Source organism: Myxine glutinosa, chromosome 2, assembly GCF_964187855.1.
Source record: "Myxine glutinosa chromosome 2, kmMyxGlut1.1, whole genome shotgun sequence".
NCBI lineage: Eukaryota > Metazoa > Chordata > Myxini > Myxiniformes > Myxinidae > Myxine > Myxine glutinosa.
In genome coordinates, this window is record NC_136262.1 from 93,305,552 (window position 1) to 93,333,301 (window position 27,750).

At 47.6% G+C, this 27,750-nt stretch overlaps 1 protein-coding gene across 5 annotated transcripts in view; it reads left to right on the forward strand.

The window, feature by feature from the left end:
* LOC137412550 (nucleotide sugar transporter SLC35D1) overlaps positions 1–27,750 on the forward strand; it is a 71,826-nt gene that overhangs the window by 23,359 nt on the left and 20,717 nt on the right. For 3 of the 5 annotated variants that reach the window (XR_010981507.2, XM_068097883.2, XM_068097886.2), the window contains one exon: positions 23,897–23,964. Coding sequence is in view for 4 of the 5 variants with exons in the window: in XM_068097883.2 (XP_067953984.1) it covers positions 23,897–23,964 (68 nt within the window). In the remaining variant the exon portion in view is untranslated. Of the gene's footprint in view, positions 1–21,216; positions 21,341–23,896; positions 23,965–27,750 lie in introns of all 5 variants that reach the window. The other 2 variants (XM_068097882.2, XM_068097885.2) reach the window with 1 other exon arrangement.

Here is a 27,750-nt window from a genome sequence, read left to right on the forward strand (position 1 = left end):
TAATAAGAGTGTGGGGAGGGTCATAAAGCTTTAAAATATAAATAAATAATAAAATAAAAATATGGTCGCTACTTCGCGGATTTTCGTCTATCGCGGGGGGTTCTGGAACGTAACCCCCGCGATAAACGAGGGATCATTGTATATATATATTAAAAAAAAAAAAAAAAAAAAAAAAAAAAAAAATATATATATATATATTGTTGTGGATATGAGGACTGTATTTTTTTTATTGTGTGCTTTATTATTATTATTGTTTATTCTGCGCCTCCTGCCTCCGGAGTTGTGTAAAGATAAAAAGGGCGTCTCGGTAGTTATTCCATAAACACCACATTGCAGGACCCGATAAAACCCTTGTTCAGTAGCTTATATCTTATTATGTGTCTTAGGGTAAGGCTGTGTCTCCCATTAATTGAAATACTCCATTGCACCGAGTGAAATAAGAATAGGTCCCCTTTCATTTCATTTCGATGGCCAACTGCATTTTGGGCGGTTTTCTTCAACCACCATTGGCCACGAGGCAGGGTTGGGGAAGAAAGGCGTGTCTCCACCTCGTCATAGAGGGGAGGAGTGAGCCAGCCCCGAACAACCAACTGAGCACGAGGGGTTTGGTTTGAGAGGGCGGAGGAAGAGCGTTTGGGGGAGGTTCGCAAAGGTTGAGTGGCGGGGCCTATATAACCCGCCGGCGGGGCATTCCCCAAGCAGTTGAGACGAGGCGGGAGGAGACGAGAGCTGGGTCATCAGAGAGTTGCGCTTTTACTGAGTCCAAAGAAAGAGCTGGGTCGTCAGAGAGTTGCGCTTTTACTGAGTCCAAAGAAAGAGCTGGGTCGTCAGAGAGTTGCGCTTTTACTGAGTCCAAAGAAAGAGCTGGGTCGCCAGAGCAGATGCGCTTTTACTGAGACAAGCAGCTCCGACCCGTGACTCCGCGCACATGACAGGCTCGGTGGCATCAGCGGCCGTCGAGGTCCAGCCCGACGTCCCGTGCGGGATCAAGCTCCAGCCAGCTCCGTGCCGTCCTCCCCCCTCCAGCCACACACCTCCTTCCAGCAATCCACTCTGCAATTCCCCGCGTGAGTCAGTGTCTTTGTTTGTTCTGTCCTGGGTAGTAAGTAAGCCTGTTAGATAAGCTATTATTTTCCCTGTGTCTCTAAAAGCTTCTGTATATTATTTTATTATCTTTCCTTCTCCTTGGTTATTTTGAGCCTGTAAATAGTAAATAAATTTAGTCGTATTTTCAACCCTTTTCTCGTCTTATACCTTTTCCTCTTTGCATTTGTCATCTTAGTCTTTTCCCGATTGAATAGCGGTGGCGCGATACGGCCAACGTTTGGGTTGAATCGGGTTTTAGTCGGGGAATAACTGTTCGGCCGCGGTTACACCACCGCTCGGTCAAAATAACATCTAATCCGCGGTCCGTAACAAATTGGTGTCAGGAGTGGGATACGAGGCCCGAAGCACGCTTAACGCGCTCAAAATTACAAGCTGCTGGAAATTTGTGTTGTTTTAAAGGAAAACCCAAATTTTTAAATCGCGCCATGGCTGGTCAAGGCGACGGGATGCCGGTGGGAGAGATAGACGGGGTGGAATCGACCCAGGACCTCGGGAAATGTATATGGAGGAGGTGATTGAGGGGGTATCAAGCGCACAAAATGGCGCTCTCGCACACGAGGTTACGGGCGCGCAAAATGGCGCCTCGCACATGGCCACGGCGACCGCGCCCGCGACCGTAGCAGCGCCGCCGTTGGATTCGGACCTTTTGTTGATACAAATCGGGGCCCTTATGGACAAAATGAGGGACGAAATGAGGGCTAATAGTGAGCGATTGGAGGGACAAATGGGGAACCGGATGGATGCTCAGCGTGAGCAAATGAGGGCTCAGAGTGAGCAAATGGGGGCAATGATGGGTGAAATGGGGGGCAAAATGGGGGGCAAAATGGGAGAAATGGGGGAACGGCTAGAAGCTAAATTTGAGGGGTTAGACAACGGGATAAAAGAGGTAAAGAATGGGTTAACGGGGGTGGAAAATAGAATGGCTGCCCAGGAGAATCAGTTAGAGGTGGTGAAAAATGGGTTAATGGGGTTAGAAAATAGGATGGAAGACAAATTGCGGGAAATAGGGGAGCAATCCGCCCGGGAAATCGAACAGATGGGGAACCAGATAGAGGAGGTAAAAATCGGGGTAGAAACCAAATTGGATGCTCAGAGGGATGCATTGGGACAGATGAGGGCAGCATCTACCAAAGAGAGGGAGGAGATGAAGGAGGAGATACGACGAGGTGTGAGTGAGGAGGTCTCGGGGGTACGCGAGGAGGTAAAGCGAGGCGAAAAGCGTATAGAGAAAGAGGTGAGAAATGGAACGGTTAGGTTACAAGGGGGAATAGAAGATCTGACGGAGGAGGTGGAACAGCTGACGGAGGGACAAAAAGAACTGACGGAGCAGGTTCAAAGGAACACTGCGGTACTAGGAGGGTTAAAGGCGACACAAAAAGAAATTAAAAATGACTTAATAGAGACACAGAAGCAATGTCAGATGGTACGTGAGGGACTGACAATGAGGTTGGACGAGGTGACGGAGGTAATGGAGATGAAGGACCGGCAGGTGAGGACGCACATAGAAAAGGTCAAGGTAGCCTTAGAGGACGAACTTGAGGAGACGCACCGGGAAATAAAAGAGGTGAAGCAAAAATTAGAGGAAGTGGAAGAAGAGGTGAGTGAAATTAAGAAGAGACGGACAGAAACTAAGAGAGAAATACAGGAGGAGGTGATGGAATATGTACAAGGTCGGTGCTCAACTCATAATGATGTGCTCACTAACCATATAAAGAGTTTGCAGGTGGCGAAGGAGGTGCGGAGACGAGGTGCCAAGGTGAGTGGCGATATACGTGGAAATGTATATGATGTGAGGAAAGCTTCAGTCGGCTTGGGGGTTGATTCGGATCCGGGTGTTCGTGAAAGGCCGTTGGTGAAGTGTGCGACAGGTACGGTGTGCGAAGGAGGAGGTGTGCGAGAATGTCCGACTCTGGGGTGTGTGAGGAAAAAGTGCGCGCCAAGGAGTGAGTGTGCTGTCAAGAGTGAGTCGGTCGTAGCGCGTGTGCGAGAGGGCACATGGAAGCGCGGTGTGGTGAGTGTTACAGAGGATGTAACGAGAGAGTGTACACCTGTGGTGAGTGTTACAGAGGATGTAACGGGAGAGTGTGCGCGAGAGGATGCGCGAGAAAGGTGTGTAACGGACAGGTGCATGAGGAAAGAGTGCGCTGTCGAGAGTAAGGGTGAGTGTGCTGTCCAGAGTGGAGGTGAGAGTAGTAAGAGTGACACGGAGCGTGAGTTGGTTGTGACAGGTGAGAGAGGATGTACACCTGGAATGGAAGGATGCACACCTGGAATGGTAGAGCGTGTGTGGGAATGCACACTTGTGTTGGTAGTGAGGCACGTGGTTGGGTGTGCGAGTGAGAGCACACCTGTGATTGTCACAGAGGAGGTGACAGGGGGGGGGGGGGGCAAAGGAGCACTAGATTTATGGGGTTGATGGCAGTGAAAACTAGCCCGGGAGGGTTAGGATATATCGTGTGTAGGGATCTAGCGAAGATGACATTAGGTAACGTTAAGGTTAGTTAGTGACTGATACCTGTAGTGGGGACGCAGGTAGATTAGTGTGGATAATAATGACGAGGGAGCGCAATAGTTTAAAGGGACGACTGGGAAGCGCAAGTTTCAGAGGGCAACAGGTAGTGCAGATGATGCCGTGTGAGTGTTGGAGGTGTATTCAAGTGTATTGAGAAGTGTATGGTGAACAGGTGAGGATTGAACAGGTGTGATTGCACAGGTGTGCAACTGAACAGGTGGATGGAGCAGTGTTTGAGTGATGGTGATGGTGATGATGATGTGTGTTGTGTTGACCAACTGGTTCAGGAAGAGGAGGAGGGTGCAGGTGGCACCAGGTAAGATTGCACAGGTGTGCAACTACAGGTATGAGGAACAGGTGTATGGAATAAATGGTAGTATGGAGTATTGGAATGGATGGTCGTGGACTGAGTATGGTGGAAGCTATGGAGTGGAGTGGATGGTGCGAAGGTGTGAATGGGGGAAGAGTGGACCCCCATCACGAATACCCGGGGCGGGTAGTGTAAGTGTTAGGTAGAGGGTATAGGTAAATTGTGGTTGGATATTGGCATCTGTGGTGCGGGTGAAAGAATGATGTTTGGATGGGTGCATTAGTGTTGTGGAAATGGCTGGGCGTGTAGCCTGTTAGTGTGTGTAGTTGGTTTGGGCACTCCACCACTGTGAGGATGTCAGCCAGGTGAGGCCGCAGGTGGGCTCTGGGAGCCGGTAGAGTAGTTGTGGATGGGGCCTGAGGATCCGGAGGACGGACCCGGGTAGCCCAGTGCCAGAGGGCACCGAGTGGGGTGACAGAGCCAGGAGGGGCCTTCCCCAGTTAGTTAGGTTAGGGTGAGGAGCTAGGTAAGCTCGGGTGGCAACTACAGTGGTGGAGGTGTGCAGGTGGGTGGACCTGCTGGGAGAGCTACACGTCACAGCCCAGAAATTGTGCAAGGGCACCGGGAGATGAATCGGGGGAGTGAGACCCCAAATTGAGAAGCACCACAGTTTGGTCAATGGGAATTGGTTTTTAGAACCCATAGTGTAAGTGGCCAATGGATTGGCAGGGAAAGACCCCGGGTAGTGTAACGTGTGTTAAAGTCATTTAGAGGATAGTTAGGATGAAGAATCTCCTTGCACCATCTGCATCTACTCACCTGAGGTGACAGGTACTCCACACCATGCCATGTTTTGATTATTTTTTATGATGCAAATGTTTGGATTGTGAGACGCATCATGACGTGGGTGTGACATTGTGCTTGATGTTCCATCTCTTCCTCCTTATGAGGATTGATGATGAATTGGGTGATGGCAAATTTTGAAGTAGAGGGATTGTGGTGACGAATTTGGTGTAAGGGAAATGTGGGGAAGACGTGACAGTAGCGACAAATTTGTAAATGTGTAGATTTAGTAAATATGGGGTAAGGGCCAGGGTAATGTCGGTGACAGGGGGGGGGGGGGGGTGACGTACGGTAGGGACGAGCTTTCTCATCTCGCTGTCCGTACGCATTTCGCCTTGCATTGCCTTATTGATGTGTACCCTTGTGACCTTACCCCTCGCTCAATTGTCTTTCCCCTTTTGTCTCCCACATGACCTGTGCGCCATTGGGCGCCGAGGGGAGCGTGCGTGAGTCGGCCATTGTGCGCCCGGAACTCTCAGAACCAGCTGTCTGCATCGATGCACCACATGATGGACCACATGTCTGTGGCCGAGCACCACTTCTGGACCCCATGGGATGGGGCATGGCCCCTCTGCTGGAACCGGCCATGAGGGCCCGAAATCTTGCTGGCGGACCTTGGCCACAGGGCACCGATGCCCCACAGGTGAACCACACTAGTCGGCCCTGTGGGCCATAAATAAAGAAAATAAAAGGGACACGTTGGGTGCATTTTACTTTTTTGCAAATAGGCCGCCAGCAAAGGAAAAAGACAACATCTGGAAGAAAATAATAATAGCCAGCAGAGGGAGCCGAAGAGCAAGAGACCACCTGCAGGGTTAGGGGTTGTTGATTTTATTTTTACTCATGAACACTGATGAACTGTGGTGACTGCACCGATTGGTGCTTGAGGGTGTTTTGGTGCGTTATAGGTGCTTTCATGGTGCGTCGATGCAGAGCAGACTGTCTCCCCCACAGAAAGAACAATTACAGGTCCTGGGTTAGTCTTGTAAATAAAAGTAGTGTCAATTGTAAATAATGCTCCCCACCGTCAGTGTGTAGTTTGAAGACCATTCCGCAATTCGGTTAGCTGTGGGCGTAAGTCTGTTAGGCAGGGTGCAATGGAGCAGCGGGACACATTTATTTATGTTTTAAAACTGTCGCACTCAGGGTCAGGTTAAAAGTAGAGGGAACTACACCTACGTGTCACACTAAATAAAAGTTGTAGGCCCGGGACGTGCCTAAGAGGAGGAGGGTGCAGTGTTGCGGATATGAGGACTGTATTTTTTTTATTGTGTGCTTTATTATTATTATTGTTTATTCTGCGCCTCCTGCCTCCGGAGTTGTGTAAAGATAAAAAGGGCGTCTCGGTAGTTATTCCATAAACACCACATTGCAGGACCCGATAAAACCCTTGTTCAGTAGCTTATATCTTATTATGTGTCTTAGGGTAAGGCTGTGTCTCCCATTAATTGAAATACTCCATTGCACCGAGTGAAATAAGAATAGGTCCCCTTTCATTTCATTTCAATGGCCAACTGCATTTTGGGCGGTTTTCTTCAACCACTATTGGCCACGAGGCAGGGTTGGGGAAGAAAGGCGTGTCTCCACCTCGTCATAGAGGGGAGGAGTGAGCCAGCCCCGAACAACCAACTGAGCACGAGGGGTTTGGTTTGAGAGGGCGGACGAAGAGCGTTTGGGGGAGGTTCGCAAAGGTTGAGGGGCGGGGCCTATATAACCCGCCGGCGGGGCGTTCCCCAAGCAGTTGAGACAAGGAGGGAGGAGACAAGAGCTGGGTCGTCAGAGAGTTGCGCTTTTACTGAGTCCAAAGAAAGAGCTGGGTCGTCAGAGAGTTGCGCTTTTACTGAGTCCAAAGAAAGAGCTGGGTCGTCAGAGAGTTGCGCTTTTACTGAGTCCAAAGAAAGAGCTGGGTCGCCAGAGCAGATGCGCTTTTACTGAGACAAGCAGCTCCGACCCGTGACTCCGCGCACACGACAGGCTCGGTGGCATCAGCGGCCGTCGAGGTCCAGCCCGACGTCCCGTGCGGGATCAAGCTCCAGCCAGCTCCGTGCCATCCTCCCCTCTCCAGCCACACACCTCCTTCCAGCAATCCACTCTGCAATTCCCCGCGTGAGTCAGTGTCTTTGTTTGTTCTCTCCTGGGTAGTAAGTAAGCCTGTTAGATAAGCTAGTATTTTCCCTGTGTCTCTAAAAGCTTCTGTATATTATTTTATTATCTTTCCTTCTCCTTGGTTATTTTGAGCCTGTATATAGTAAATAAATTTAGTCATATTTTCAACCCTTTTCTCGTCTTAATTCCTTTTCCTCTTTGCATTTGTCGTCTTAGTCTTTTCCCGATTGAATAGCGGTGGCGCGATACGGCCAACGTTTGGGTTGAATCGGGTTTTAGTCGGGGAATAACTGTTCGGCCGCGGTTACACCACCGCTCGGTCAAAATAACATCTAATCCGCGGTCCGTAACAATATATATATATTAACATATTAACATAAAATAACATAAAATATATATATATTATATATATTAACAATATATATATATATACAGACTTGGCATTTAATATGGAATATATTTATTTTTCTTGACTTGGGTTTACTTTCTTAACTCAGTATATCAATCTGGTGAGTTTCTTTTACACTTTGGTGATTTATTTGTTAAAAGAACCATGTCACTGATTGTCTGTCGCAGCAAGAAGTCAACAACAGGATTATATCACAGGTGGCGTGGCAAAATGTACGGACAGGTGCATTTGATGATTGGCTTCACAGTCGGGTATACAAGGGTTGTTGCGTTCTGTATTAGTGGAAAACAACTGCTGCACGTCTCCAAAAGTTATTGCCGCTTCCGCTGGAGATGGTCCGTCAACTCGACAATGCTGTTTGTCATGGAGTGATGGCTTGACGAAATTACGGCATGAAACAGCGTGCTATTGCTCGGCAGTATGGCATCACTCAAGGTCAGGTGTCAAAGATCCTGAAACGAAATGCTCAGAGAGGTGTCCCTAATCCAATACCGAGGCCAGGACGTCCCCGCAGAACCACAAGGAGGGATGATCGCCAGCTGCACCGGTTAATCCGCAATGGCCGTACCAAGTCAGCTAATCGGCTTAGGGCTGAGTGGCAGCAACTGACAAATGTGCCTGTATCCAGAAGGCTAGTCAACCAACAACTGGTTCAAGCAGGCTATCGTGCCAGGCGTCCCCCGAGAAAGCCACGCCTGACCAGACAACACAGCCAGCGCCGATTGCAGTGGGCCAGAGAGCACCGTCAATGGCAGCCAGGACACTGGAATCACGTGATCTTCAGTGACGAGTCTAGATTTCTGGTCTATCGTCAAGATGGCCGTGTCCGAGTGCGCAGACAAGTGCATGAAGCCTACAACAAAGATTGTATAGTGCCAAGAGTCCAAGCTGGAGGTGGTGGGGTGACCGTTTGGGCTGCTTTTCATGCAGGGGGCAAAACTGACCTGGTTGTTCTGAATGGAAACCAGAACCAGTTCAAGTACAGGGTCATTCTGGAAGAAACATTGCTTCCATTTGCTCGTGCAGCCTTTCGAGGAAACTTTGTCTTCCAAGATGACAAAGCACGGCCTCATCGTGCTCGCATGATCCAACACTTTCTTGCTGACCGTGGTGTCGAGCATATGGAGTGGCCTGCCATGTCCCCGGATATGAATCCGACGGAGAACTTGTGGGCAGAATTAACGCGTCAAATCGACCACTTGGACCAGCAGCCGACCTCTGTGCGTGAATTGCAGCAGGCTATTGTCACTGCATGGCAAGCGATTCCTGTCCAAACCTTGGCAAATCTCGTGAACAGCATGCCTCAACGTGTACGTGCTCTCTTGAATGCTCGTGGGGGTTACACCAAGTACTGAACTGTAATTTTACTTTACTGTTATTTAATTTTACTGTCCGTAATCCCAGTCGTAATTTAACTTTTGTTTTTGTCCAAAAAAATTTTTGGCTAATGTGCAAAATAAAGAGATACTTCTGGAAAACGTACAGAAGTTTAACACAGAACTGTCCATGAATTGAGTTCGATATCAGATTACATCACTTTCAAGGATCAATTTATTTGTTTCGCAATGTCAAATGTGGTTTTTGTTTCTTTTAAAGGTCACATTAACAAAATCTAGAATAATTTCAACATAATTCCAATGAACTTTTGGTTCTAAGACATCTTGAAAAGTAAGCTCACCCCCACAAAAAAAATATTCCATATTAAATGCCAAGTCTGTATATGTATATGTATATATATATATTGTTGCGGATATGAGGATGGCATTTTTAAAATTGTATTGTATTGGAAATGGTGATGAACATTGTTTGGATAATGGCCCCTCCTGCCTCCGGAGTTGTGTAAAGATAAAAAGGGCGTCTCGGTAGTTAATTCCATAAACACCACATTGCAGGACCCGATAAAACCCTTGTTCAGTAGCTTATATCTTATTATGTGTTTTAGAGTAAGGCCTTGTCTTCCATCTATCTATAATTCCAGTAATCTCTGTTTGTTTGTTTGTACGTTTGTACGTTTGTACGTTTGTACGTTTGTACGTTTGTACGTTTGTACGTTTGTTTGTCTGTGACCGCTGTTTCTCGACAACTACCGGTCCGATATACTTGAAACTTGCCAGGTATATTGCTGGGGACCCGAGGATGTGCCTTTTCAAGGTTTTAAATTAATCGGACAAGTACTTACCGAGCTATGGCGATTTAGCCGTTCGCCGTTCGCTTTGGCTTTGCGAATGGACCAAACCATTCATGTAAATAGAGGGGGGGGGGGGGGGGTGTTCTGTGGTCGTTCGCTTTGGCTTTGCGAATGGACCAAACCATTCATGTAAATAGAGGGGGGGGTTCTGTGGTCGTTCGCTTTGGCTTTGCGAATGGACCAAACCATTCATGTAAATAGAGGGGGGGGTTCTGTGGTCGTTGCGAATGGACCAAACCATTCATGTAAATAGAGGGGGGGGGGTTCTGTGGTCGTTACTGCCACGTGGTTTCAAAGTTTTTTTTTGTTGTTGTTGTTTGCACGCATGTTTTTTTGCACCCACGTACGGGCACGCCCTAGGATGTTTACACACACACACCCCTACACAAATTTTTTTTTTTTTTTTTTTTTGGCAAGGAACGGGCACCCACGTACGGGCACGTCCTAGCTTATATATAGTACGGGCATGCCCTAGTTAGAATAATACTCCATTGCACCGAGTGAAAAAGAAATAGATTCCCTTCATTCCCATTCCCAAAAACCTCCATTCCCCCTTTCGTCGATTGGCAATTACATCCCCTCCAATTGCCGCCATTGACCACGAGGCAGGGTCGGAGAAGAAAGGCGTGTCTCCACCTCGTCATAGAGGGGAGGAGTGAGCCGGCCCCACTCGACCAACCATGAATGGGTGGTTTGGCTAGAGAGGGCGGAGGAAGAGCGATCGGGGAGGTTCGCAAAGGTTGAGGGGCGGGGCCTATATAACCCGCCGGCGGGGCGTTCCCCAGGGAGTTGAGACCAAGGGAGGAGACGAGAGATAAGTCCAGCAGTTGAGACAAGGAGGGAGGAGACAAGAGCTGGGTCAAAGGAGATGAGCTTTTAAAACAGACGGAGAGACGAGTACAAAAGAAAGAGCTGGGTCGTCAGAGAGTTGCGCTTTACTGAGTCCAAAGAAAGAGCTGGGTCGTCAGAGAGTTGCGCTTTACTGAGTCCAAAGAAAGAGCTGGGTCGTCAGAGAGTTGCGCTTTTACTGAGTCCAAAGAAAGAGCTGGGTCGTCAGAGCAGATGCGCTTTTACTGAGACAAGCAGCTCCGACCCGTGACTCCGCGCACACGACAGGCTCGGTGGCATCAGCGGCCGTCGAGGTCCAGCCCGACGTCCCGTGCGGGATCAAGCTCCAGCCAGCTCCGTGCCGTCCTCCCCCTCCAGCCACACACCTCCTTCCAGCAATCCACTCTGCAATTCCCCGCGTGAGTCAGTGTCTTTGTTTGTTCTGTCCTGGGTAGTAAGTAAGCCTGTTAGATAAGCTAGTATTTTCACTGTGTCACCTGCGTCTCATGTCCCCTGTAAATAAACGTGACTGCTTTCTTTTTGCTTATGTGTGTAAATAATAATAAACCCAGTTACTCTTCTGTACGTCTTCTTCCTCTTTGCATTCGGTCGCTTTAGAGTTTTCCCGATTGAGTAGCTGCGGCGCGATACGGCCAACGTTTGGGTTGAATCGGGTTTTAGTCAGGGAATAACTGTTCGGCCGCGGTTACACCACCGTTCGGTCAAAATAACATCTAATCCGCGGTCCGTAACAAATTGGTGTCGGGGAGTGAGATACGAGGCCCGAAGCGCGCTTAACGCGCTCAAAATTACGAGCTGCTGAAAATTTGTGTTTTAAAGCAAAACCCGAATTTTGAAATCGCGCCATGGCTGGTCAAGGCGACGGGATGCCGGTGGGAGAGATAGACGGGGTGGAATCGACCCAGGACCTCGGGGAAATGTATGTGGAGGAAAGGGAGGAGGAGAACAATGGCAATGTGGTTGCGGAGGTTTCAGACGCACAAAATGGCGCTCTCGCGCACGTGGTTGAGGGGGCCACGGTCACGGAACCAATGAGCGCGGCCCAAATACAAGCCTTCATGGCCCAATTCATGGTGGAAATGCAGAAAAAAAACGACAGTATGGAACAAATGGAAAACAGAATAAGGGCTAATAGTGAAAAAATGGAAGACAGAAGGAGGGCTGATAGTGAAAAAATGGAAGACAGAAGGAGGGCTGATAGTGAGCGATTGGGAAACCAAATTGAAGCAATAACCAACAGAATGGGTGACCGCATGCAAAAATGTGGGGAGACCATGGATCGCATGGTGGGCGAAAGGGTCCCAAGGGTGCACGAGGAGGTAACGCGGGTCGAGAAGCGCTGGTTGAGCGAAGCGGAGAAAAGCACGGGTACAATGACAGGGGTAGAAATCGCAACACGGGGTTTGGAAAAGCCGGCGACCGCTGAGGTAGAGGAGGGTGTTTTATTAAAGCCAATGGTCGTCGAGGGGAACAAAGACAAAGCAGTGCTGGGAATTAAAATTGAAGAGATGACGGAGGTAGCCCGGGAATTGCAGGGAGAAATGGAAAATGTGCAAAGTCCCTGCTCACATCACGATGCTGTGCTTAACCCGAATGGAAGTTTGCAGGTTTTGGTGCAGGGAGGAAGAAGAACCCCGAAGGTGAGACGTGCTGTGTATTGTGCGGGGAGATTTTGTAAAAGGATGTTTCGCGACAAAAGAATTGTCGCGCGATTGGGATCGATATGGCACCCGGGCGTTGGTGAAGGGTCCCGTGTGAGTAAAAATGGCACGCGTGTGAGGAAAAAGTGTGCGTCGGCGAGTGGGTGTGTTATAACGTGTGGGAGTGAAACCGAGTGCGAGCGAGAATGCACGTCGGGGTGTACTGAGTGTGACACGGAGAGTGAGTTGGTGATGGCGCAGGTGCGAGAGGGCACATCGGAGTGCGAGTGTGAAACCGAGTGCGAGCGAGAATGCACGTCGGGGTGTACGGAGTGTGACACGGAGAGTAAGGTGGTGGTGGAACGTGTGCGAGGAAGCACACCTGAGTTGGTGATGGCGCGGGTGTGGGAGAGCCCATGTGAGCGGGGTAGTGGGTGGATGCAAGAGTGCACGCCCATGGTGAGTGTTACGGAGGACGTAACGGAGGAGAGGTGTGGACCGAAGTGTGCGCAAGAGTGTGCGCGAGAGGTGTGGTGTGTAACAGGGAGAGCGTTGGTGGAATGTACGGACGGCGTTGGAGCACTGAGCTCGGTGAGGGTGAAAGGGGTAGCGTATGCGTGTGAGCATGCAGGTGAAGCATCGACGGTAACCGGGTTAGCGGTTAGGGCGACGGATAGCCGATGCGAGCACTCGGGGCGCGGTGTGCTTTGTTGGGTGCGAGGCCCGGCATGGATCGATGCTGCGTCGCTTCTCCTCGAAGCGTCGTTGCCGATTCGGGCTTGGCCCCGCCCTGCACGATCGAGTCCGGGCCTTGGCGGGCGAGGCGACCGGTCCGGTTCAAGGGCGAGTGGGAGGAAGCGGAACGGTGCCCCCTCGCGGGGACGGGGTTCCGACCGGGGGAGATTGAGCCATCGGGCCCGGGACCGCAAGGTACCGCGCCGAGATGGTGCGTGGAATCTCGGCCCGACCAAACCACCTCCCTTGAACCAAAAGCCGGACGGATTCAACCTGCAGGCAACCAAACCACCCGAATCCATTGCTCGGCTTTACGAAGCCGAGTTTAATGATGTCATGACGCACCGAGGCTAGGATATAGCGGACTGTGATGATGATGGTAGTGATTTGATACGAAATTTAGAATAGTGAATAGAATTGGCAGTAATTGGGAAATTTTTGATTGGTTGAAATTTGGTGTGCAAAATTGATAGTGGGACCTCCCCGATGTGGTGGGATGGCAACCTTGCCATCTCTCACAAAGGGGGGGGGGCAAAGGAGCACTAGTTTATGGGGTTGATGGCAGTGAAAACTAGCCTGGGTGGGTTAGGATATATCGTGTGTAGGGATCTAGCGAAGATGACATTAGGTAACGTGAAGATTAGTTAGTGACAATGATACCTGTAGTGGGGACGCAGGTAGATTAGTGTGGATAATAATGACGTGGGAGCGCAATAGTTTAAAGGGACGACTGGGAAGCGCAAGTTTCAGAGGGTAGTAGTTAGCTGAGATGATGCCGTGTGTTTGAGGATTGAACAGGTGTGATTGCACAGGTGTGCAACTGAACAGGTGTGTGGAGCAGTGTATGAGTAAGAATGATAGTGATAGTGATGTGTATTGTGTTGACCAACTGGTCCAGGAAGAGCAGGAGGGTGCAGGTGGCACCAGGAGTGAGTGCACAGGTGTGCAACAACAGGTATGAGGAACAGGTGTATGGAATAAATGGTAGTGTGGAGTATATGGAGTATTGGAATGGATGGTAGTGGAGTGAGTATGGTGGAAACTATGGAGTGGAGTGGATGGTGCGAAGGTGTGAATGGGGGAAGAGTGGACCCCCATCACGAATGCCCGGGGCGGGTAGTGTAAGTGTTAGGTAGAGGGTATAGGTAAATTGTGGTTGGATATTGGCATCTGTGGTGCGGGTGGAAGAATGATGTTTGGATGGGTGCATTAGTGTTGTGGAAATGGCTGGGCGTGTAGCCTGTTAGTGTGTGTAGTTGGTTTGGGCACTCCACCACTGTGAGGATGTCGGCCAGGTGAGGCCGCAGGTGGGCTCTGGGAGCCGGTAGTTGTGGATGGGGCCCGAGGATCCGGAGGACGGACCCGGGTAGCCCAGTGCCAGAGGGCACCAAGGGGTGACAGAGCCAGGAGGGGCCTTCCCCAGTTAGTTAGGTTAGGGTGAGGAGCTAGGTAAGCTCGGGTGGCAACTACAGTGCAGTGGTGGAGGTGTGCAGGTGGGTAGGCCTGCTGGGAGAGCTACACGTCACAGCCCAGAAATTGTGCAAGGGCACCGGGAGATGAATCGGGGGAGTGAGACCCCAAATTGAGAAGCACCACAGTTTGGTCAATGGGAATTGGTTTTTAGAACCCATAGTGTAAGTTGGCCAATGGATTGGCAGGGAGAGACCCCGGGTAGTGTAACGTGTGTTAAAGTCATTTAGAGGATAGTTAGGATTAGGAAGTCTCCTCGCACCATCCACATGCACTCACCTGAGGTGACGTAACTCCACACCATGCCATGTTTTATTATTTTTGTGCAAATGTTTGGATTGTGAGACGCATCATGACGTGGGTGTGACATTGTGCTTGTGTTCCATCTCTTCCTCCTTATGAGGATTGATGATGAATTGGGTGATGGCAAATTTTGGATAGAGGGATTGTGGTGACGAATTTGGTATGGGAAATATGGGGAAGACGTGACGGTAGCGACGGATTGGTAAATGTGTAGATTTTTGTACATATGGGGTAAGGGCAAGGGTAGTGTAGGTGACAGGGGGGGGGTGACGTACGGTAGGGACGAGCTTTCTCACTTCGCCCTCCGTACGCATTTCGCCTTGCATTGCCTTATTGATGTGTACCCTTGTGACCTTACCCCTCGCTCATTTGTCTTACCCCTTTTGTCTCCCACATGACCTGTGCGCCATTGGGCGCCGAGGGGAGCGTGCGTGAGTCGGCCATTGTGCGCCCGAAATTCCCAGAACCAGCTGTCTGCATCGATGCACCACATTATGGACCACATGTTTGTGGCCGAGCACCACTTATGGACCCCATGGGTTGGGGCATGGCCCCTCTGCTGGAGCCGGCCATGAGGGCCCGAAATCTTGCTGGCGGGCCTTGGCCACAGGGCACCGATGCCCCACAGGTGTACCGCACTAGTCGGCCCTGTGGGCCATAAATAAAGATAAATAAAATGGACACGTTTGGTCAAGCTTTATTGCAAATGGGCCGCCAGTAAGAAAATGAAGGAAAAGACAACAACTGGAAGAAATAATAATAGCCAGCAGAGGGAGCCGAAGAGCAAGAGATCACCTGCAGGGTTAGGGGTTGTTGATTTATTTTTATTATTGAACATTCATGAACACTGATGAACTGTGGTGACTGCACCGATTGGTGCTTGAGGGTGTTTTGGTGCGTTATAGGTGCTTTCATGGTGCGTCGATGCAGAGCAGACTGTCTCCCCCCCCCCCCAGAAAGAAGAATTACAGGTCCTGGGTTAGTCTTGTAAATAAAAGTAGTGTCAATTGTAAATAATGCTCCCCACCGTCAATGTATAGTTTGAAGACCATTCCGCAATTCCGTTAACTGTGGGCGTAAGTCTGTTAGGCAGGGTGCAATGGAGCAGCGGGACACATTTATTTATGTTTTAAAACTGTCGCACTCAGGGTCAGGTTAAAAGTAGAGGGAACTACACCTACGTGTCACACTAAATAAAAGTTGTAGGCCCGGGATGTGCCTCAGAGGAGGAGGGTGCAGTGTTGCGGATATGAGGATGGCATTTTTTTTATTGTATTGTATTGGAAATGGTGATGAACATTGTTTGGATAATGGCCCCTCCTGCCTCCGGAGTTGTGTAAAGATAAAAAGGGCTTCTCGGTAGTTAATTCCATAAACACCACATTGCAGGACCTGATAAAACCCTTGTTCAGTACCTTATATCTTATTATGTGTTTTAGAGTAAGGCCTTGTCTTCCATTAGAATAATACTCCATTGCACCGAGTGAAAAAGAAATAGATTCCCTTAATTCCCATTCCCAAAAACCTCCATTCCCCCTTTCGTCGATTGGCAATTACATCCCCTCCAATTGCCGCCATTGACCACGAGGCAGGGTCGGAGAAGAAAGGCGTGTCTCCACCTCGTCATAGAGGGGAGGAGTGAGCCGGCCCCACTCGACCAACCATGAATGGGTGGTTTGGTTAGAGAGGGCGGAGGAAGAGCGATCGGGGAGGTTCGCAAAGGTTGAGGGGCGGGGCCTATATAACCCGCCGGCGGGGCGTTCCCCAGGGAGTTGAGACCAAGGGAGGAGACGAGAGATAAGTCCAGCAGTTGAGACAAGGAGGGAGGAGACAAGAGCTGGGTCAAAGGAGATGAGCTTTTAAAACAGACGGAGAGACGAGTACAAAAGAAAGAGCTGGGTCATCAGAGAGTTGCGCTTTACTGAGTCCAAAGAAAGAGCTGGGTCGTCAGAGAGTTGCGCTTTACTGAGTCCAAAGAAAGAGCTGGGTCGTCAGAGAGTTGCGCTTTTACTGAGTCCAAAGAAAGAGCTGGGTCGTCAGAGCAGATGCGCTTTTACTGAGACAAGCAGCTCCGACCCGTGACTCCGCGCACACGACAGGCTCGGTGGCATCAGCGGCCGTCGAGGTCCAGCCAGCTCCGTGCCGTCCTCCCCCTCCAGCCACACACCTCCTTCCAGCAATCCACTCTGCAATTCCCCGCGTGAGTCAGTGTCTTTGTTTGTTCTGTCCTGGGTAGTAAGTAAGCCTGTTAGATAAGCTAGTATTTTCACTGTGTCACCTGCGTCTCATGTCCCCTGTAAATAAACGTGACTGCTTTCTTTTTGCTTATGTGTGTAAATAATAATAAACCCAGTTACTCTTCTGTACGTCTTCTTCCTCTTTGCATTCGGTCGCTTTAGAGTTTTCCCGATTGAGTAGCTGCGGCGCGATACGGCCAACGTTTGGGTTGAATCGGGTTTTAGTCATGGAATAACTGTACGGCCGCGGTTACACCACCGCTCGGTCAAAATAACATCTAATCCCCGGTCCGTAACAATATATATATATATATATATATATATATATATATATATATATATATATATATATATATATAGTACATATATATATATATATATATATATATATATATATATATATATATATATATATATATATATATATATATATACATATATATATATATATACAGACTTGGCATTTAATATGGAATATTTTTTTTGTGGGGGTGAACTTACTTTTCAAGATGTCTTAGAACCAAAAATTCATTGGAAATATGTTGAAATTATTCTAGATTTTGTTAATGTGACCTTTAAAAGAAACAAAAACCACATTTGACATTTCGAAACAAATAAATTGATCCTTGAAAGTGATGGAAACTGATATCGAACTCAATTCATGGACAGTACTGTGTTAAACTTCTGTACGTTTTCCAGAAGTATCTCTTTATTTTGCACATTAGCCAAATTCTTTTTTAACAAAAACAAAAGTTAAATTACCACTGGGATTACGGACAGTAAAATTACAGTTCAGTACTTCGTGTAACCCCCACGAGCATTCAGGAGAGCAGGTACACGTTGATGCATGCTGTTCACGAGATTTGCCAAGGTTTGGACAGGAATCGCTTGCCATGCAGTGACAATAGCCTGCTGCAATTCACGCACAGAGGTCGGCTGCTGGTCCAAGTGGTCGATTTGATGCGTTAATTCTGCTCACAAGTTCTCTATCGGATTCATATCCGGGGACATGGCAGGCCACTCCATATGCTCGACACCACGGTCAGCAAGAAAGTGTTGGATCATGCGAGCATGATGAGGCCGTGCATTGTCATCTTAGAAGACAAAGTTTCCTCGAAAGGCTGCACGAGCAAATGGAAGCAATGTTTCTTCCAGAATGGCCCTGTACTTGAACTGGTTCAGGTTTCCATTCAAAACAACCAGGTCAGTTTTGCCCCCTGCATGAAAAGCAGCCTAAACGGTCACCCCACCACCTCCAGCTTGGACTCTTGGCACTATACAATCTTTGTTGTGGGCTTCATGCACTTGTCTGCGCACTCGGATGCGGCCATCTTGACGATAGACCAGAAATCTAGACTCGTCACTGAAGATCACGTGATTCCAGTGTCCTGGCTGCCATTGACGGTGCTCTCTGGCCCACTGCAATCGGCGCTGGCGGTGTTGTCTGGTCAGGCGTGGCTTTCTCGGGGGACGCCTGGCACGATAGCCTGCTTGAACCAGTCGTTGGTTGACTAGCCTTCTGGATACAGGCACATTTGTCAGTTGCTGCCACTCAGCCCTAAGCCGATTTGCTGACTTGGTACGGCCATTGCGGACTAACCGGTGCAGCTGGTGATCATTCCTCCTTGTGGTTTTGCGGGGACGGCCTGGCCTCGATATTGGAGTAGGGACACCCCTCTGAGCATTTCGTTTCGGGATCTTTGACACCTGACCTTGAGTGATGCCATACTACCGAGCAATAGCACGCTGTTTCATGCCGGAATTTCATAAAGCCACCACTCCATGACAAACAGCATTGTTGAGTTGACGGACCATCTCCAGAGGAAGCGGCAATAATTTTTGTAGACGTGCAGCAGTTGTTTTCCACCAATACAGAACGCAACAACACTTATATACCCGATTGTGAAGCCAATCGTCAAATGTACCTGTCCGTACATTTTGTCACACCACCTGTGATATAATCCTGTTATTGACTTCTTGCTGCGACAGACAATCAGTGACATGGTTCTTTTAACAAAGAAATCACCGAAGCGTAAAAGAAACTCACCAGATTGATATACTGAGCTCAGAAAGGAAACCCAAGTCAAGAAAAAAAAAATATTCCATATTAAATGCCAAGTCTGTATATACTTTGTGTATACAGTCACATGAAAAAGTAAGTACACCTTGTGTAAAGTTTTTACTTTTTCAACATATTTCAATATACAGCTATTTGATCTTCATTTCAACAATATTGATAGATAAAGGTGATATAATATAACAAATATCATGAAACATTTACATTTTGTAGTCCATTGTATAATTTAAATAAACATAAATGCAAATTTCACATGTGTAAAAAGTAAGTACACTCTTGGCTCTAATAGGTGGTATTGCCCCCTTTGGCAGAAACAACCTCAAGTAGGCGTTTCTTATAACTGTCTACCAGTCTCTGACATCGACTGGGAGAAATTTTTGCCCACTCCTCCATGCAGAATTCTTTCAGCTGTGCGATGTTTGAGGGGTTTCTTGCATGCACAGCTCGTTTCAAATCACACCACAACATCTCGATGGGATTTACATCCGGGCTTTGACTTGGCCATTCCAGAACCCTCCATTTCTTTCTTTTCAGCCATTCCTTGGTGGATTTACTGGTATGTTTAGGGTCATTGTCATGTTGCAAGGTCCACCTTCGGTTGAGCTTCACCTTTCCGACAGATGGCCTCACATTATCCTCAAGCACCCTCTGGTACAATGAAGAATTCATAGTGGATTCTATGATGGTGAGCTTCCCAGGCCCTGATGCAGCAAAGCTGCCCCAAACCATAATCTTTCCACCACCATGCTTTACAGTTGGTATCAGGTTCTTGTGGTCAAATGCTGTCTTTGGTTTTCACCAAACATGTCTTCTGGAACTGTGGCCAAATAGCTCTACCTGTGACTCAACTGTCCAGAGCACATTGTTCCAAAAGTGCTGGTCTTTGCCTAGGTGTACATTGGCAAACTTTAGTCTTGCCCTGATGTTCCTCCTGGACAGCAAAGGTTTCCTCCTGGCACACCTCCCATGTAGATCAAATTTGTGCAGCCTCTTTCTAATGGTAGACTCGTGCACTTTGACATCAACTGTGGCAAGAGCTACCTGTAGGTCCCGTGATGTCATTCTGGGGTTCTTAGAGACTTCTTTCAGCATCTTGCGGTCTGCTCTCGGGCTGAACTTGCTGGGGTGGCCTGGCTTGAACAAGTTGGCAGTTGTTTAGAATCTTCTCCACTTGTAGATGATCTTCCGGACAGTCAAATGATTGATTTCAAATTGTTTGGAGATCTTTTTAAATCCCTTCCCAGACTCGTAGGCATCTATAACCTTCTTTCTGAAGGCCTCAGAGAGCTCTTTTGAACTAGGCATGGTGATGCCGCACACTTCAACAACAAAGAGCAAACCAAACTAAATGTCTGAGGTTTAAATAAGACAGGTTCCTCCAAGATCCTCTCTAACGATGTTCTAACCATTTGCACCTGAGCTGGTGCACCTGATTCTAATTTTAGGTATTTGAAGTAGTGATAAATGTAGGGGTGTACTTACTTTTTCCACATGCGAAATTTGCATTTATGTTTATTTAAATTATACAATGGTCTACAAAATGTAAATGTTTCATGATATTTGTTATTTTATATCACCTTTATCTATCAATATTGTTGAAATGAAGATCAAATAGCTGTATGTTGAAATACGTTAAAAAAGTCAAAACTTTACATGGGGTGTACTTACTTTTTCACGTAACTATATATATATATATATATATATATATATATATATATATATATATATATATATATATATATATATTGTTACGGTTTTTAGAACCTTCACTTTGTAAAATAATAATTCTTGTAAATATCCCCCTTTGTAAAGGTTGCATCCTAGTTAGGCCATGTACCATAGGATCTTCTTTAGTTATTTCATTAGTATGTGTTTCAGGTAAGGATCTGTTTCCAATAGTTGAATCTGCATTGTATTAATCAAATAAGATAGGCCCCTTCAATTATCCCCAATCATCTCTCTCTCTCTCCAACGTGCCAGTAGCCGTATTGCAGCGTTCGCTGCCTTTTTGGTTTGTTTGCTGGCCCCAAGCCGCCATTACGCACACGGTCAGAGTGGGAGAAAAAGGGAGGAGCGGCCAGGAACGTAGGCGTGGCCCCATCGACGCGTCACGAGGGGAGGTACGAATGAACCCTTGTGACCAATCCGGGCCGAGGCGTGTTCACGGGTAGGCGGAGCAAAGCGGTTGCGGCTTGATACGCGAGGCTTCCATTAAAAGCGCGAGCACACGCGCTTTCACAGGAGGAGAGAGCAGAGACCGAGGGAGATGAACGAGATCGGCAGAGGCGAGAGAATAGCGCAGAGGCGGCGAACTTAAGAACATTGCGCAGACGATCGTTTGGGACGATCGTTGTCAATACGAACTGCCGTGGTTTTGAGAGCGTTCGGTATGCTATACGTGCATTCATCCCAGCCCCTCGCGTTTGTAAGGTCTGGTCGCACGCCAACGATGTCAAGCTGCCAGCCGTCCTTCACCCGCGGACACGGAGCCTGGACCATCCCCTCGCCTGGAAACCTCCGCCTGGACCTTCCTCCCCTACCAGCTACCTTTCGTGTGAGTCTGTTTGTATTGTCAGGGGCGTGTTATATAAGAGTGTATAAGGTTGCCCTATGTCCTTTTATTTCCTCTCCTTGTATATTCCCTTCTTTCGTTTCCTCTTTTAGATAGTTAATAAATCTGTTTGTTCTTCCTTCACCCTTCTCATTATTTTGCTTCCTCTCGTCCGATCGTCTTTGTCTTTTCCCCATTGAATATCGGTGGCACGATTAGAACCGCTCAGAATCGGGTTTGTCTATTTGCTAACGGCTCGGATCGTGGGTTGCTAAACCGCTCGGCAATTACCATCACATCCGCGGTTCGAGCAGAAGTATCGTCCTGCTTTGCGGAGAGGTTGGCGAAGGTATCTGGGACTCCATTGACCAGTCACCCTGGTCAACCTCAACCCCGCAAAGGAGCGCGATATCTTCTAGGACTCGGACGGCCAGTGAAAAAGACGAGGGGATTAAACCCCCCTCGGTAAAGGGAGTGCCGAAACCGAGATCTGCAACAATATATACGTAGTGTGTTCAAAAAGTATCCGACCTTTATTTTTTGTGCGTAAAAAAAAAGAAGCTAGGGAGGCGTTGATTGGTGCACGTATGTAGGCGATCCTAATGCACATGCGTGAATTTTTTCACACCTGCAGAAGCTGTCATTCGACGGCAGACCGCCGATGAGTGAGGACATGTAAGCGAGCGCCGTCGGATTTTCGTTTTTGACAAAATGATGGAAAAACTTGAACAACGCTACTGCATCAAATTTTGAGTTTCATCAAACTTGCATCAAAACTGCAACTTGGTTTCTGGGTCGTACCCATAAACCCAGGACTCATCGCCAGTGATCACTGTGTTGAGGAAGCTGGGATCGCTGTTCACAGTCTCCAGCATGTCCTGTGCGATCTCCAAACAGAGTTGCTTCTGCTCAATCGTTAGCAGCTTTGGTACGAACTTCGCTGAGATTCTCCTGAAGCCCAAATCCTCCTTCATAATGGAATGAACGGTGTTGAATCTTGCGGATCGTTTCCACTTGGGAATCGCCAAGCTTTACACAAAATTTGATGCAGTAGCGTTGTTCAAGTTTTTCCGTCATTTTGTCAAAAACGAAAATCCGACGGCGCTCGCTTACATGTCCTCACTCATCGGCGGTCTGCCGTCGAATGACAGCTTCTGCAGGTGTGAAAAAATTCACGCATGTGCATTAGGATCGCCTACATACGTGCACCAATCAACGCCTCCCTAGCTTCTTTTTTTTTACGCACGAAAAATAAAGGTCGGATACTTTTTGAACACAGTAGTATACACACACAGTATATTAATTTTTTTTCTTTCTTTCTTTACACATCAGGACTGCTTTCCTACATCCACCACCACTGATATTAATTCAGCCTGGGAACTCTTCCACAGAAGCCTGCTGTCTCTTGCGCACAGACTCATCCCATCTCTTCAATTATCTTACCCATCCTCCCACTCTTGGTACTCTGAATCCTGTGTTGAGGCAGTTGCTTTAAAAAAAAATTGCAGTCTCCTCCTGGAAGGCAAATTCAATTGAAGACAATCTCAGATCATTCCACAAAGCTGACAACAAGTGTGTCTACTCTATGGAGAGCCAGAAAACAATATCTGTCCAATCTCAAGAATGAGCTTTCAAACTTGTCTCCCTCTTCTAAAACCTGGTGGTGCCTTGTCAAGATTTGCACCCTCTGCCCTCTCTGTGCTTTGTCCACAGCTGTTTACCACTATCTCAAGTCAACCCCCATCCAAAATCATGATCTTTTCTACACCTGGTAACCCCACCCAAAAATGTTGCTTTTGTATCCATCTTGTCCACCCTTTGCATTCTCCCTTACCCCTCATTGTGGCCTGCATCCCTTGTTTGTCCGTCTACGTCTATCTTCTCCCTCCGCCCTGCTGGTGGCGTTACCCCTGTTTCCTGCTGTTCCCTTTGCTATGTTGTGTCCTGATTTGTTACGTGTCGCAGCTACGTGTCGTAGCGATTTGTTACGAGCCTAGGCCATGCAGTTAAAAAATAAATTAAAATATGTCCCCCCTCCCCCCCCCCCCCCTCCTCCCTCTCTTCCATTCAAACAATGCCCCACATTCGCTGATTCGACATTCGTGGGATTTTCCAGAAACGTATCCTCAGCCAATGTCGGGTTCTGACTGTATTTGTTAGTTACAGTCATTTATTTGGTTCGACTAGTTTAGGAAAAAAATAACCTACACAAGACTAGACTATAGATGATATACTGCAGGAATGACCTTTGTTGCATCAAAACATTTAACTCAAACACCTGCCGCCTGTAAATAACGTCTTATTGGGAGTCTTGTACTTGGACAAAATGAACATGGCATGTATGTTTCAATTTTTACAAATCTGAAGATCTGTGATTGAAGTTTCTCAAATCGTTAGATGATAATATTATGTCTCTTATTCATTCATTTATTTATATATAATTATATATATATATTGCTAAGCTATTAAGTCGAAGTTTTTTCACATTTAACATATGGGATGTTGGTTAAGAATGATCCTTGTATGACAATTCTCCCTCTGTTTTTTTTTTTTTTGCAGGCACTACATTTTGAAGGATGGAGGGATACTTCATTCATTTTCCTCTTCTTCACTTCCTGCATGTCTGGGTGAGTGTTTTTGCTGCAAGTCATCTTTATAATAACTGTAAAATCAAAAGGATTTATTATGTATTAAAGGGGAACGGACATGAGTATAGACATCAAATGCTTAAGATTAATTAATTGTAGCAACAAAAAAGATTAAGTTTGGCGCAAAAATTGTTCCTCTAGCATGCGTGAATCGTGAGGTATCCGAGTTTTAAAATGCCAATAGCAGACGATTTCTCTCGCGCCGGCCAGCATCTGGTGATGACTATCATCATCATCGTGACGTCATCGGAGGAAGCCGATGTGACTGCGCAATAGTAAACAATGGCAGACACCGACTCCGATAGTTGCGTAAGTCTGGATATCAGCGATATTTCTGACCAATCTGATGCGGAAAATGAAGAGAAAGTTAATAATCTTGGGGAATCTCACTCGATTCTCCCATACAGATTCGAACCATACCGTCCAGAGAGTGAAGAAGAGAAATCGTCGGACACAGACACAATGGCGATCGATTTTGATCTCGGGCGCCTCCAAAATACTGAATGGTATTCATTTTTATGGCTCTTTTTTTAATTGAAAAAGTTTCTTTTTCTGGTCAATGGAATACATAACTAATATTTAATTAATGTTCGGTGCCGTGAGGCAAGAAATGGATACACAACAACAACATGCATTTTAAAGGCCATTTTCCCTGCTAGAGCGGGGGTTAGCCTTGCGGTCCCCATGACAATCTTCTCCATTTTGCCCTATTTTCTGCATCTCTCCTTGTTTAACCCCCTTGCCCGCATTTCTTCTTCCACCATCTTTAGCCAAGTCTTTCTCGGTCTTCCCCGTCTTCTACTTCCTTCTACATTCATTTCCATCACTCTTCTCAACCAGTCACTTTCATCCTTCCTCAACACATGACCAAACCATCTCAAACTGTTTCTCTTCACAGCATCAATCACAGGCTCTATTCCCATCATCTTTCGCAATTCATCATTTGTCTTCCTCTCTCTCAACGATACTCCGCACATCCGTCGAACCATTCGTATTTCCACCCTTTCCAACCTTCGTTGCTGCTCTACGTTCATTACCCATGTCTCGCTCCCATAAATCATAACACTTCTCACACATGCAGCATACACCTTTCCCTTCAGCTTCAACGACACTCCCCTCATCATCAGCACGCCACTCAATTCCCGAAACTTCTTCCATGCACATCTCACTCGAGCAACCGTTGCCGAGTCTGATCCACCTTCTCCATTCAGCATGTCTCCGAGGTAGCAAAATGTTTTCACACCTTCCAGCTTCACGCCGTCTCCAAGATCCAACTCAACATTTCCTCCATCTGCAGCTCCCTCTGTGAACACCTTACATTTGAATGTAGCTGCCACACTGGTTAATGACCCTCTCAGACCACTACATTTTTGGTGAACCCACTCAGCGCACATTGTGCACTGAATGGAGTTCACTCTGACACCCTTCCGACACACAGCACAGGGCCACTTCCCAGTTCTTTCCACCTCGCCACATGCTTTACCACTTGCCATCACCTTCGTCTTTCCGATATTCACCTTCAGACCTTTTGTCTCCATACATTCCTTCCACGTGTTCATCTTTTCCTTCAGTCCATCCATACTTTCCGCAATCAACACCAGATCATCTGCATACAACAACTCCCACGGTAAACCCTCCTTTATGTTCTGAGCCAGCACCTCCATCACAGCTACAAATAGTAGTGGACTTAGTACCGACCCCTGATGCACTCCCACCTTCACCTCAAACTCACCACTGTTCCCGTCCTTCGTCCTTACAGCTGTGCGCGCTCTTTTGTACATTGCCATCACTACTCTGATCAACCATTCCTCCACTCCTAACTTCCTCAATGCCCATGTCAATACTTTGCGTGGAATCCGATCGAATGCTTTCTCCAGATCAACAAACCCAAGAAACAACTTCTTCCTCTTCTCCATGTACTTCTCCTGCAACTGCCTCACAATGAAAAGCGCGTCTGTCTTTCCTCTTCCTGGCATGAATCCAAACTGCATTTCGTCGATCTTCACTTTCTTCCTTATCCTCCTCTCCAACACCCTTTCCAATACCTTCATTCCATGCTCCAATAACTTTATCGCTCGGTACGAGCCACACTCCAGAGGGTCACCTTTCCCCTTGTATAGAGGGACGAGGGTACTCAGTTCCCAATCCACTGGAATGCGGCCTTCTTTCACCACCAGATTACAGATCTCTGTCATTCTCTTCACACCCCAACTTCCTGCTGCCTTCAACATATCTCCCACAACTCCCGTCGGCCCTCCCGCTTTTCTACCCTTCATTGCTTTTATCGCTTCCTCAACTTCCTTCTCAGTTATCTTCTCTGCCGGTCCTAAAACTGGGTTACTCTCTATGTTGCCATCCCATTCATTCTCTGTATTCAACAGCATTTCCATATATCTTTTCCATCTTCCTTTAATTCCATCTGGGTCGACAACGATTTGTCCCACTTCATCCTTCAAGCAACTCACCCCCATCACATCACACCTCTCTTTCGCTATCTGCTTTGCAATCCTGAATACTGCTTTCTGACCCTCTTCCGAATCCAAGCGTTCTCCGAACATTTTCCTACATGCCTCCTGCGCCTTTGCTACCTCTTTCTTTGCAGCCTTCCTGGCTGCCTTATAACTTTCATGCTCTGCTGTTTCTGCTCCCGTACCCTTTGCCTTCTGCCACTCCTTGAACTTCTTCCTCTTCTCGTCAATCCTCTTTCCAACTTCATCATCCCACCACCATGTTTCCGAGTGCCTCGGAGGTCCTTTTGTCCATCCACATACCTCACCAACGGCTCCCAACAGACGAGCTTTCATTGACATCCAACCACTTTCAAGCTCAACCACATCATCCTCGACCCTACTCAGCCTCTCTTTTAATGCCTCCCTACCTTCATTCTCGGCTGGTACTTCACCCGCCGAGCTCTCCTCGCACCTTTCACCCTTACGTCACAGACAACCAAGTGGTGCTATGAAACAGCCTCCTCCCCCGGGATCACCTTTGTGTCCCGGAGGTGCCCCCTATCTCGCCTACGCACCATCAGGTAGTCAACGGTTGTCGTCGACCCACCTGACGTGTATGTAACAAGCTTATTATCCTCTTTCTGGAACTGAGTATTACAAATCAACAAATCAGCTCCATCAGCAAGCTCCAAAATCCTTTCACCTTCTCCATTTCTCACACCATATCCGTAACCCCCATGAACGTCAAAACCATCCATACTCCTTCCCACATGTCCATTTCGGTCTCCTCCCACCACAACAACTTCCTCATCTTTCACGTTTTCCATCAGCTTCTCTATCGCACACCAGAACTTGTCCTTCTCTTCATCGCTTCGACCAACCTGCAGAGCATATCCCGAGATGACGTTCACCAAGAGCTTTCCAATCATCATTTTCACCATCATCAACCTATCACTCACTCTAGTCACACTCACCACACTGTGTACAAACTCCTCAGAAAACAGGACACCAACACCATTCACGCCCTCCAGGCACCCTTGCCACACAAACTTGTATTTCTGTCCCTGCCTACCCTTCACCATTCTCACACCACTTCCCTTCCATCTCGTCTCTTGCACACAACATATGTCCACTCTTCTTCTGACCAATATTTCCACCACTTCTCCTGATCTCCCTGTCATTGTCCCTACATTCCATGACCCAAACCTCAGAAACCGATCTCCACTTCGGGCTGTACGCTGCCCACATGTAGTTGTAATTGTCATGGTTCTCTTTTTGAGGCAAGGCAAGAAATGGATAGAAACACAGAAACGAA